General features: G+C 31.3%; 1 protein-coding gene across 18 annotated transcripts in view; it reads left to right on the forward strand.

Moving 5' to 3' along the window:
• LOC144978325 (uncharacterized) overlaps positions 1-15,000 on the forward strand; it is a 165,986-nt gene that overhangs the window by 104,842 nt on the left and 46,144 nt on the right. For all 18 annotated transcript variants that reach the window (XM_078924208.1, XM_078924201.1, XM_078924200.1 and 15 more), the window contains one exon: positions 4,531-4,586. In XM_078924208.1, coding sequence (XP_078780334.1) covers positions 4,531-4,586 — 56 coding nt within the window. The remainder of the gene's footprint in view (positions 1-4,530; positions 4,587-15,000) is intronic.

A 15,000-nucleotide genomic window follows, 5' to 3' on the forward strand; every position in this document is an offset into this window, starting at 1 on the left:
CATAAGAATCCAGATTTTATCTTCTTAACCCTTTCCTTCCCAGCAATTTTCAGAATTTTGTCCCCCGAATTTCACACCCATCCAACACAATAGTTTTTTCTTACTCAAACAGAAAAGCAACAAATACACTCTATGCATAATACTGATCAGTAAAATGAACTCTACAACACAGCGCCACGTTTTATAGCTATAATAAAACATTTGTATTTAAATTGTGTGATTTACAAAAGAAATCTGAATGATAAAAGTGCTGGTTGAATCGTACCGAATGTGACGATTTCCCTATGGTTGGTAAGGAGAGGGTTAATAGAATGCAAATATTAAATATGTCGACATAAGTCTTACATATATGATTATAAATTTATAATGTTTCGCCCTAACTCACTTTGCGGCGCGGCTCCTCGGCTGACGCATGTGTTAATCCAGTATTCCCTTGGAATAAACCCTAAAGACAAATTTCCCCATTGGTTTTGTTTATTCATCGTAACCACGCCACTACCACATCTCATTCATCTGTAATGTTTCATTCATTCTGTTCTGTTGATAAACGGGAAATCTGAAACGTTCATTTGATATGTTCTTGTAATAAAATTGAAGCGTACATTCAATTTCATATTATTTATTCCATGGGTATGAATAAAGGAAATTTTATTTATTTTTATTTTTATATTACCGTTTTGAGGGGCCGGTCATATTTATTTTGAATTTTTTACTTACTTAATCCTCTTCAGGCCATAAGGCACCTACGATAGACTTCCATTTCTCTCCGTCGGCTGCATGGACACCGATGATGTTCCAGGTTAGGCCAGCCTCTTTAAGTTCTTTATCCGTGAATCACCAAATTTTAAGATTATAAGGAAGGACAGAAACAGAATCGGGGATGGCGTTCTAGATATCTTCTTATCGGTATAGATAGTATGCGGATGACGTCACTCAGGCCTTTGTTATTGTTTTTGCCATCCGCGTTTGTGAGTTGTTCTCACTAAACTGTATTAACCTGACTATAAACGTTCATGGTTACACAGTTTTGTGTGTTGGTCCTTTATACTTCCGGATGGCAATGTTGTGAACTCCTTACCCAAGCGCATTCTATCTATATGCAGTGATAGTCTCGTATGCACAGAGGTACCAAATCTCGATTACAAGTTTGTTTTGTTTTTAAGGGTTTTACGGCGCTTGCAACACATTAATGTCATCTCAGCGCCGGTAAAAAGGAATAAAATATAATAGTAAAAAGTTCTAAAATTACATTTAAAGCACCCAAGAAAAGGTAAGACAAAGGGGAATTGGTTCAAATAGGAAACAGATGTAGATTCCAAAAGCACACTATCAATGTACTTAGTTTGAGATCACTAAAAGTCTCATCCAGACACAAGCACAGGGCACCACTAAGAGGAATACACTCAAATGCTTTACATATATAATATAAAGAAAACATAATACAGTGCATAACAGAGAAATGATTTACAAGAAAAAAAATATCATCTCCCATATCTATAACTATACATTCAACTGTTTCCCCTCGCAGCCAGGGCATCCGACCAGGACCAGGACAAAACCAAGTAATCTCATTCCAAGACAAAGACAGAAAGCAAGTTGGAAAACAGATATAGGGGGATAGAAGACGCAGTAAGTACCTCCCTGCCCACTATGGGAGGTCAGGAACCCCACCCAGTCGATTACAAGGCGATGTGAAGTAATTTAGGCAAAGTAAAACTACAGAGAAATAGCCACCTTCTTATTGGATCTTACTATAAACCAAGTGTAGGAGTTTTAGAGAATCTCAACAAATTCAAGGAATTTGTAAAAATCGAGGCAATTGTGCGGCTATGTGGTCTTGTATTATGACACGCGCTTTCAGATCGGAAGGCTCTGGGTTCGAGTCTCGCTCGGCACGTAGCTAAGTCCTTGGAAAAGCCTCTTTACTCATAGTATCTCACCGTACTCAGGTGTAAAATGAGTACCTGGCCGTTAACAGTGTTGTTTCTGTCGAAAAAAATTGTATTATCGCCCAACAGGCGTCGGGTCTCGTTCTTTATATGACGTGTTACTGTTACCAAGGGCCCCTTTGTAAAGCGCTTTGAGCACGATTAGTGGATATTGCGCTATATAAAAGCTTACCTTCTTTTCGGGTAAAACTTCACTTACTGCTTCTCAGACGAAATAGAATCAATAATAATAGTATGTAGGAGGTAATTAAGTGACCCGGTCACGTGATAAGGATAGAGAATCCAAAATCTGATTGGTCCATCTAATTTTCGCACATGTTTACTAATCCATCTCTAATCGGATTTGCAAGATATGGTTGACAAGTTCATTTCCGATTCGCCTGGAAGACGGACCATGGCTGTCTTAACGGTCTCCGGCTCATGGTCCCTTTGCATAAGGTAGCTCGTGTTAAACTTAAATCAATAAAAGCAAGATGCTATTTATTGCTGTGCTGCTTTGTAATCCAATAGTACGGTACTGGTTTCCGGAATGCAGAGGTTCGAATCCCGCTGTGGAGATAATACTACTTATATACTGATGATAATAATAATAATAATAATAATAATAATAATAATAATAATAATAATAATAATGATAATGATAATAATAATAATGATAATAATAATAATAATAATAATAATAATAATAATAATAATAATAATAATAATAATAATAATAATGATAATAATAATAATAATGATAATAATGATAATAATAATAATAATAATAATAATAATAATAATAATAATAATAATAATAATAATAATAATAATAATGATAATGATAATAATAATAATAATAATAATAATAATAATAATAATAATAATAATAATAATAATAATAATAATAATAATAATGATAATAATAATGATAATAATAATAATAAATAATAATAATAATAATAATAATAATAATAATAATAATAATAATAATAATAATAATAATAATAATAATAATAATAATAATAATAGATGATGATGATATGATAATAATAATAATAATAATAATAATAATAATAATAATAATAATAATAATAATAATAATAATAATAATAATAATAATAATAATCTAGCATTTCTACAGCGCATAATCATGATAATTTCCTACTCTATGCGGTTAAAAGAGCATGTATATATATTGTAACATGCACATAATATTTGCAGATCCAATAACCGAATGTAATTATGGGCTCTTTATAACATTGAATTGTTGAAGTGGAAAAATGTTGCGTTGGTTCGAGAGTATTTTCATTACAACAATGAGCCCATAACAATTAGGGTTATCAAATAAGTACACTTCGATATATAACAATGTTATCCACTTAACGTGCTCAAAGCGCTTTACAACGTTTTCCAAGCAAACATCAGCTTGACTGTTTTTTTCCTATTAGAGACTACAAAAGGGTTGTTATAATTATTACGCTTGACTGAAGTGACTTGACACCTATTTAATATTTCAGATTTTACTTAACTCATCATTATACACGATAGATCAAAATGTGGATAATTTACGTTCTATTAGGTAACAGTTTTGTTTAGCGGCTATTTCTTGATTTTAAATTATCTTATTTAAAAGAACCTTAACTTCAGCATGTCGGACGAAGAAATCACCCCCCCCCCCCCATCTTTCCCTTCCAAAAAATGCAATAAATAGCGTGCTGTGACCTGTGACTGAGTTTCATCGTAGCCATCGTTAACATCTAACACTAGAACCCTCGGACTGGCAGTTTGACGTCATTTTTTTTTCGGTTTGTGTAGCGTCTAGTGAGTTGTCGTTAGTAGAGCTCAAGGAAACAAGTTATTTCATTGGTTGAACTATTGAGTACATTTCACGATTTATTTTCTTTTGTGGCGAAAGACTGGCATTTTGACGTCATTGTTTTGGTCAGTGTCAGGCTTTAGATAGAATGCGCTTCGCCAAGGAGTTCACAAAATTGCCATCCGGAAGTATAACGGACCAACACACAAACTCTGTGTAATAATGAACTTTTATAGTCTGGTTAATACAGTTCAGTGAGAATAACTCACAAACGCGGATGGCAAAATATAACAACAAAGGCTTGAGTGACGTCATCTTCGAACTATCTATAACTTTACGATGGCTACGGTTTCATACTACAGAGAGATGTGCACCCGTAAACATTCATAAACGGCTGAAACGTGTTTATGGTGACTCGTGAGGTGGCATTCGAAAAGTTGTTAGGTGAGTAAAGTACGCTACTGAAACCGATGCTGTCTCCACTAACGTTAATGAGCAGGCTAGCAGTAGTCGTCCATAAATTGCATTCACTGCAGCAAATCCACAACAGAAATTGGATTCAATAGTCTGATGTCACGTCGTCCAGCAACGGCGGCCATCGTGGTTCTAAACAAAGAAAATCAGTAATTTTTATTTTTCATGCTGGCTAGAACTTTTTCACATGTCATGCGATCAGAATATATAGAAGTCAAAACATGATCATGCTTTAAATAAAGATTACTATGAGGGGTCTTATGATAAACAATAAATCCACATCATAGTGTTTACCTTTTCTTTCCCCAGGACACACAGACAAAAGCACACGGTTACAGACAAGTAGAATCAGCAAGAGAGATGCGGTAAGATTCATTTGTCTTCCACACTACACACATTGCTACATTGATTGGATTTCCCATAATGCAATGCACTGACAAAACACATTTTAAATTCTATTAGCCCCCTCCTTACCAGACATTTTCAGGATTTTCCCCAAAACCTCACACCCAACTAACACAAAAATAGATTTTTTTATCACTCAAACACAATAGCAGTAACATTCTTGCCATATATAATTTCTTTAGCAAAACATGCTCTACAACACACTGTTCATTAAAAATAAATGTTATGATGCACAACAGAAATTTAAATAAGAAAAATGTTGGTTCTATCGTAACGAAGGTGACGATTGTCTTATAGTTGGTAAGGAGAGGGTTAAGCGAGACACCTTTGTGACCCATCCCATCAATCTGGTATTTATTATGTTGGCATTCTCTCACCGTACTCGGGTGTAAACTGAGCACATGCTGGTCATTAACAGCGTTGTCTAAGTCGAAAGATAATGGAGTATAGCCTAACAAGCGCCATGTATCGTCCTACATGTTAAATGTTGCTGTTAGTTAGTAGCCCCTTGTAAAGGGGATGCTGTCTGCTATATAAATGCTCTATTTTTTTTTTCTTTTTCTTTCTTGTTTGTTTTTTTTTTTTCAATTTTAACATTAAATTTTGAACATTAGGATGACGCCGACATATAAATACTGCTGGGAGACAATTGATCACATTTGTTAACCACCGTATTAAAACGGTATTATGTCGGGATAAATTATTGAACCCTAAAAATTGAATATTGTTGAGTGAAATTGATAAGCAATACGAACTCTAAGGCTATTGGAATGAAAGAAATTATATTTATTCAGTATTATCACGAACACAAATTAACCCAGAGTCCCATATTTGTTGTGGATGTACATTCAATTTCCATCACCACAAACTTTATCCCAGCATAATAACGCTTTAACCTTCTCCTTACCAGCCATTTCAGGACAATTTTCCCCAAAACTTCACACCCAACTAACACAAAATTAGATTTTTTATCACTCAGATATAGATCTAATAGCAGTAAAATTCTTGCGATGCACAATATCTTTAGCAAAGCATGCTCTAGAACACACTGTTCTTATACTTTAAATTCCATGATGTGCAAGAGAGAGGGTTAACCCTATCCTTACCAGCTATAGGAAAATCGTCACATTCGTTACAATACAATAAATATCCAAATTTGTTTTGTACCTTTCAAAATTTGAAGAAAAAGAAATTCTTTGTTAAATTATATCATCTTAATGCTGATTTATAGAGCTTGTTTTCCAGAGTAAAATTATGTTAACATGTACTTTTTGAGTTTGTGTTGAAAAAGTAATAATAATAATAATAATAATAATAATAATAATAATAATAATAATAATAATAATAATAATAATAATAATAATAATAATAATAATAATAATAATAATAATAATAATAATAATAATAATAACAATAATAATAACAATAATAATAATAATGATGATGATGATGATGATGATGATGATGATGATGATGATGATGATGATGATGATGATGATGATGATGATAATAATAATAAATGGTATTTATATACTGCCTTACCCCGTATCTAAACAAGCTCAAAGTGCTTGAAAAGTCTATTTCTGTGTATGACGATTCATGAAAAATCCTGAAAAATAGCCGGTAAGGAGCGAGAGTTAAGACGTAGGGTTACATTGGACATAGAAGGTTTCCAGCCAAAATGAAGAAACGATGTTTTGTCAGTACACAGCATTATTTACTATCTACCCTTTATTAGCAAGTGAAGTGCCGGATTCTTGAGAAACACGTATTTAAATATTTGGCCAGAAAACTCGTCCTTCAGATATCGATCGATTTAAATGACCCTCGTCTTGGCAAAAACTCTCAGACTTGGGACTTAAGGAAGACATGTCAAAGTACCAGGTTTGAGAATTTTTACAAAAATGACGGTCATTTAAACTGGTCGATTTTTGAAGGACGAGTTTTCTGGCCAAATTTTTAAATACGAGCTGTTCCAGAGCCTGGCAGTAAACTGCTTTAAAATATTCTGATTTTTGTATATTTTTTTCGAAAGATAATTAATTTAGCTGAAGAAGTGTGTTCGAGCTCGAAACGTAACTGGTAAGGTATTTCATTATTTATAACAAAGCTGTTATATTAACCTTTATTCAAAGATATTCACTTAGTAGATATAAGAATAGGAGCAGGGGAAAGGGGTCGAGTGGTTAAGGCATTGCACTGTTACCCGGCAATCTCGGGTACGAGCCCCGCTTCAGGCACTTTCATTTTTACTCCTTGGGTGACAAGACGATTAACCCCCAATTTGCTCACTTCGGACAACTTGCGCGATTTCCTGTTGACATTAGACATCTTGTTTGATGGATTATCTATATTCCTTCATGGAATGCCTTAGTCGCTTTTCACGGCGCTGCACTGTAGCTATCGTCTGGTTTATTCTAGTCTTCCTCTTGGAACAATAAACCCTAATGACAAATTTTCCCTTGGGGAAGATTAATGGGAGTTTTATTTGATTATCATTTATATATATATATATATATATATATATATATATATATATATATATATATATATATATATATATAATTTTAATATTTATTATTTTAATAATAATAATAATAATTCGCGCCATTGCTACATGTCGAGCACTATTCTTACCATATTTGTATCCAACACGATTCAATATATATATATATATATATATATATATATATATATATATGTATGTATGTATGTATTTTGACTAATGCATGCTAATTATATTTCTTTGCATCAGTATATGGTAAGTCAGCCATCATCGTGGAGTAAATAACTTTGTGGTGTAGGCTGTGTGACTAACCAGGCAGAGCTAATGATGTAGTGTTCACTTTGTCACAACTAACACCTGTCTAACATTTAATGCGCTGCCACTGTAATCATTGTTCACTGTTCACATTAGCCATTAATATTATATAAGTATATATAATGTTTTGTAGATGTTATAATATCATTATTGTTTTATTGTACAATAGCTCGTCATTTGAATGTGTTCATATAGATACATGTTTAAAATGTTAAACGTTCCAATAGTAGGTCATAGTCTTTTCAATGTTAAATATATGACCTACCGTGTCTGTCTAGTATTATGATGGGGTATACAAGGTGAAGTTAATCATTATTATAGAAAGAAAGAACTTGACGTCACTCAGCTCTTCGAAATTGTTTTTTTAACCGCCATTTTGATGACAAGCTGTCACTGAATAACCGTTATCAATCAAACGATTACACAAAGTTTTGTGTAATGGTATTTTATATCCGGCTGGCGGATGTTGTGAGTATTGTAGCTAACTGCATAGCATCGATATTTGACAATGATCAGATTAACATTATTTGAATTATTTTTTCCTTGCAGATCTAAGAAACGACGTGCACGATCATTCTCAATAAGAAAAACATTCATTTTCATTTAAATTGTACGGCTATACTTCAATAACAAAGGTCAAATCGAACAGAAGCTTCAAGTCCATGAACGAATTGTGATTTATAATAATAATAATAATAATAATAATAATAATAATAATAATAATAATAATAATAATAATAATAATAATAATAATAATGATGATGATGATGATGATGATGATGATGATGATAATAATAATAATAATAATAATAATAATAATAATAATGATGATGATAATAATAATAATAATGATGATGATGATGATGATAATAATAATAATAATAGTAATAATAATAATAATAAAAATTATTATTATTATTATTATTATTATTATTATTATTATTATTATTATTATTATTATTATTATTACTACTATTATTATTATTAGATAATTGAGACGTTTCGGGTTTCCGCTTATCAACAAAAATCGATGAATCAATCTACAATCAAAACGACTATCATCAAATTCTTATTTATACTAAATTTTCAAATATTTGTTAGTATAATATTATTCCGCCCCTCCCAATGGAAAATCCTATCATTTTCTTTTTGAGCAACTATTGCCAATTTAAAAAACCCATAATCCATCTATTAATAAAAAGTGTCTTCTCTCAAAAAGTATCCCAATCAATCACTGCATGAGCAGGAAGCAAATTTGAGTGAAGGCGTGTGGTATGACACTCGCTTTCGGTTCGGAGGGTCCTGGGTTCGAGCCTCGCTCGGCGCATAGTTGAGTCCTTGGAAAAGGCTCTTTGGTCACATTATCTCACCGTACTCAGGTGTAAAATGAGTACCTGGCCGTTGTCAGAAAAAAAATTGTATTATCCCAAACAGGCGTCATGCCTCGTTCCACATGTTACGTGTTGCTGTTGGTCAGGGACCTCTTGTAAAAAAGCACTGTGAGCACATTTAGTGGATATTGCGCTATATAAAAGCTCAATTTTAAGGAAACGTCAACGTGTGATCGTAGAGTGAAGCTAGTGACTGTTAGTCAAATTACTAACTGAATCGTAGAGATGAAAACAAATCTATAAAGCATTCGAGATGGACATCCAACGTTAAAGACCCGAAATCTATTACGGGTTAATTTTGAACCAAATCTTTACAATGAATACACAACACACTCAAACACTGAAATTGAAACCGTTTGTATCGTTTGGTTTCGCATTCAAGGCTGGTGATTTAGGAACTTTTGAAGCAGGAATACATTCAGCACGAAATAGGTCTCCCGTTTGTAGATAATGCACTTTTAGTAAAAACAAACATGTACAAAAAGAATGTTATACTACATAAATTCATCAGATATGGCAAATTTATACTGAAAATCAGGGTCCAAATAGTTCTTGTTTTGTTCATACAAGCGCTTAAATTTTGTATAATTAACTTTACCGTGGTCTAAAAATAGACCCACAGTAATTTTGATAAATGTCACCATTTGTTTCATAATATATGACAATCTTGACAGTATTTGATGCGTGATCGAATATTTATCAGTATGTGCTTATTTTGCCACCTAACAACTACATATTTATGGTAAATTTTTCTATTATTTGCTATGGAAAGTGAGCGATCTGAGGTAGGAGCAAGTGCTGCCAGTTTTTTGTTGTTTAAACGGCGTTATCATATTGTTAGCTCAATTTTCGCAAGCTCGCTGATATCGTATCGCATCGTTTAAGCGTTAATATGTTTTTATAACCGTTAAATGCTCTGTAAAACGTTCGTGCATAATATAATGTATCAAAGTTATATAAATAAAATTCATTTTAATATGATAATATTGGTAATTATATCTAATACAAAAATAAGTGTCATAGTCAATATTATTCGCGGTAAAATTATCTCTATTTAGATTCTTTTGACATGTGTTTGTATAAAAATTAATCGTTTAATAAATGAAAAAAAAAAAATGAAACAATCGTATAATATTGAATTTTAAGAGATGTCTAGATATTAACATCTGAATAGTAACAATGATGATTTTAAGTATTTACATCACGTCTCGACTTCAAATTCTATTTTTAGTATCAATTTCATTTCGACATAAATACCGTTTAAGGACGGCTTTTCTCATTGATAATGTAACCCACGTCGTCAAAGTGATATCATGTTGGGAATTAAAACGAAGATAAAAATAAAACTATCCTGGCGAAGAAAACTAAGTTTAAATTTAAAACAATAGGAATTAGATAACATGATATTTTTTTTTTTTTTAAAGTTGACACCAGCTTCTTATGGTGCTCACACTACTAGGTTATGACGATCTGCTATCCAGGAAGCAAATTCCGTACCTCAATCGTGCAACCTCGCAAACTCCCCCGGAAGCTTCGTCACAACGCACCGTTCTACTAGATGCTCTGCGGTTTTCTGACTCTTGACCTCAACGGGTACATGTTGGACAGATGGCAAGTCCCCACTGATGTAGAGAACATGCTGTTAAGCAGGTTCTGGACCGAAGCCGATTGATTGGCTGCCACCCAATATCTCTTCTTTCTGGTGGAAAAGCCTGGTAAATTCTCCACCAGTTTCGAGGGGTTGAATTCGTCCAAACCGACTTCCATCTCGTATATGCAACTCTGTCCGAAGTCAGGGAAGCTAAGTACAACAGTTGCCGGAACTTGAAGTTGACGAAATCTAAGGCACTCTCATCAGTAAAGAGCTTCATTTAAACTCAAATATAATTTATTAGATTTGATATTAGATTAGTTCACCCCGCCATAACACTGCGTTGAGACGGTTGGAAATAATATTATTTATTAGATTTGATATTAGATTTTCATCACCAAGGTCACCCCGCCATAACACTGCATTGAGACGGTTGAACATATTATTTATTAGATTTGATATTAGATTTTCATCACCAAGGTCATCCCGCCATAACACTGCATTGAGACGGTTGAACGTATTATTTATTAGATTTGATATTAGATTTTCATCACCAAGGTCACCCCGCCATAACACTGCGTTGAGACGGTTGGAAATATTATTTATTAGATTTGATATTAGATTTTCATCACCAAATTTACCCCGCCATAACACTGCATTGACACGGTTGGACACTTTCTGTGTTATCATTAAAACCAACAATAGATTTTTACGAATATTGTGTTCACGTTCGTGTTATCGTCACGTCATTATTGTGGTTTATTGTTCAAACCACTGGGGAGGCTATGACATGTTCCTCGATATAGCACCCGTTGTAACCTATGTGTGATTTACTTGTGTATTATTATTATTATTATTATTATTATTATTATTATTATTATTATTATTATTATTATTATTATTATTATTATTATTATTATTATTATTATCAATATTATGATTATTATCATTATTATTATTGTCATTAGTATTATTATTATTATTATTATTATTATTATTATTATTATTATTATTATTATTATTATTATTATTTTATTATTATTATTATTATTATTATTATTATTATTATTATTATCATCATCATCATCATCATCATCATCATTATTATTATTATTATTATTATTATTATTATTATTATTATTATCATTATTATCAATATTATTATTATCTTCTTTTTATTATATCATTACAATAGATAAATAGTAACAATTATGATTTCAAGCAAATGTTTTTTTTTCTATTTACAAAATATCATTAATCCTAATTTTTACCTCCAACATTTGAAATTACATTGGTATTTGTGACAGAGTTATAGATTTTTCTGTTACATAGTCAAGCGGTATTCATCGCGGTCAGAAACCTGTCACCAATCTTTTGTCCCTGGGTAAAGACCTTTGCACATAAGAATATTAATCTCTAACTCAACGAGGATAAGTAACAGGCTCACCACGCAGTGATTAATACTCGCATTGTTACAATATCACTATTAATGCATGCAATTGAAAATCTTAAAATGCTATGAATAAATGTATTCTTAAAATTAATTGATCTCTGTATTCAAGTATCATGAGGATTGTTTACAGTTAGCTTATTTAATTTGATACCTTTTAAAATATGTGCCTCATCACCTCAACACGGTATTAAGTCGGGACGATTTAGATGGTAAAAATTGAATGTATAAAAATATTATGTTTACGGCCTGTGCCAATAGTTTTTGTTTTATTTAGAATAAAGGATAAAGATTATCATAGCGTTTAAAGGTGAAATGCTATATTTTACATTATTGTAGATCAATATTGATTTTTCGTTTTCTGGTTCACCTCAACATTATACCCCATTGAGACGATGAGTCACAAGTGAAGTTCAACTAATCAACGCTTAATTTGAAACATATAACATTTCAAGCTTCCAGAGAACTTTCTATTTCTTAATGTTCTTAATTATACTAACACTTTCTTTCAGATTTTTATTATATATCATAAGAATTTGATGTTAGTCGTTTTGTCTGTAGAAGACGCAAACTTTTAATTGTTTTTTTCATCCATTCATTTATTTACCCAATCACACATTTATTCATTCATTAATTTATTTATTTCATGTATTCAGCACCAACCTAAATACTTGTTCATCTGTTGTTTTTTTTATTTCAGCCATGTATATTAATTTAAATAATTTAAATAATCAATATACTAAATCAGCTTCTTTTATTTAGATATTTTTTGGTTATTATTCAACCCATTTGTAATTCTGGAGTATTACAGTTAACTGTTCACTTATTTTTTCGAAATAAATCCATTTTTTCTTACCAGCTTCCCTATAATTATTTATGCTTATAAAAGGTCCTAAACGTTCATTGCATATACTATCTATCTATCTGTATGCCTATGTTTCTATCTATCTACCTATCTATCTATCTATCTATCTATCTATCTATCTATCTATCTATCTATCTATCTATCTATCTATCTATCTATCTATCTATCTATTAATCTATCCATTTATCTATTTAACGATATAATCTATCTAATCTATCTATCTATGTATCCTTTTATCTACCTATCTATCTACCTATCTATATATCTATCTATCTATCTATCTATCTATCTATCTATCTATCTATCTATCTATCTATCTATCTATATATATATATATATATATATATATATATATATATATATATATATATAAAATATCTTCCTCTCTCTAACCCACACAAACACTTCATCCATCTTCTTCTATTTTCTCACTCGTTCTTATTTTCTCAAACTTTGTCTTTTCTCTCCCTATATATATCCACCCATCCATCCATCTATATATATATATATATATATATATATATATATATATATATATTCTTATCTATCTATCTATCTATCTTCCTCTCTCTAACCCACACAAACACTTCATTCCTCGCCTTCTATCCCCTCACTCGCTCTTACTTTCTCACACTTTTGTCTTTTCTCTATCTCTCTATATCTGTCCAACCATCCATCTATCTATCTATCTATCTATCTATCTATCTATCTATCTATCTATCTATCTATCTATCTATCTATATATATATATATATATATATATATATATATATATTTTATATATATAAAACTATATTTCTTACCCAATCTCGTTCCATGACGTTTTTCTTCTTCGTTAACTGATATCATAGTCCATTTCCCCTTGAACTAAATTACTGATAGATTGCACCCCTTGTAAGACCTCTATACATGATAATGATAATAACAGCAACAACAACAACAAAATTGAAAAAAAAAACCCCAAAAAACAAACAAGAAAACAATAATGATAATGATGATTAGAATAATAATAATAATAATAATAATAATTATAATAATAATAATAATAATAATAATAATAATAATAATAATAATAATAATAATAATAATAATAATAATAATAATAATAATAATAATAATAATAATAATAATAATGAAAACAACAATATTTATGATTATTATAGTAATAATAATAAAAATAATAATATCAACTGAATACCACGACATTTTTAATATTCTATTCGCTAAAAGTGAAAACAGTGTTAGTCTTTATTTCATCCTTTTTTCACAACTCAGGCGGTATTGGTTTTAAGCGATATTTATGTAGCTAGAGTTGTTTTACAATAGGGCAAACGCCATGATCAGTTGATTTTTTCATCGATCAGCCCCGCAGGACATAAATTGGCTGAAGCGTGTCAAAACCTTAATTAAAATATCATTCCTTACTCTTGATTGTCTTAGGCAGTCAGACACCGATTATTAGTCACCATCGCCCTTCACAAAATTTGATGACGTCATCACTCGTTCTTCTCGTTTATCAACATAATCTATTCTTTCAAAACAATAGATAGTATGAAGTTGACGTCTCTCAGGTCTTTGTTATTGCATTATGCCATCCGCGTTTATGAGTAATTCTCACTAAACTGTAGTGACCAGACTATAAAAGTTTATGGTTACATATAGTTTTGTGTGTCGGTCAGTGTTACTTCCTGATGGCAATGTTGTGAACTTCTTGGCCAAGCGCATACTATCTATAGGGTTGGGGGTAACATTTATACGTAGAGCGCATGTTAACTTTTTGCCAACGAACAAAGAATTAATGACAAATTAATCTAAACTTGAAAAAACTTTTTTTTTACAGATTTGTATAGGAGTAACTTGCAAACCATCATCTCCCATTAACTCAAGTTGTTATCTAAAATTTTTTCTCGGGCATAATGATCAGCCAGTAATTTGATGTTGGGAATCGCCATCTGGCCGCCCTGTTCCCAGATTTATTTGCGCACGCCTATTGGACCGACATTGATCGTGAATGGCTCAAAAGATTCGTCTCTATCTATGTTGATTTCCACAATACATTTAGAATAACAATCAAAATAAATGAGTGCCTGTTCGTAATAACCTTTTTTTCCTCACAAATATTGCAGGTTCTCCACTAATATTATACAACAATATTATATTAAGAACAACACTCTAGTTGCAAAATTGTGAATAATAATAATAATAATAATAATAATAATAATAATAATAATAATAATAATAATAATAATAATAATA

Source organism: Berghia stephanieae, chromosome 8 (genome assembly GCF_034508935.2).
Source record: "Berghia stephanieae isolate SIO BIC M18660-M18661 chromosome 8, UCSD_Bste_1.3, whole genome shotgun sequence".
Taxonomy (NCBI): domain Eukaryota; kingdom Metazoa; phylum Mollusca; class Gastropoda; order Nudibranchia; family Aeolidiidae; genus Berghia; species Berghia stephanieae.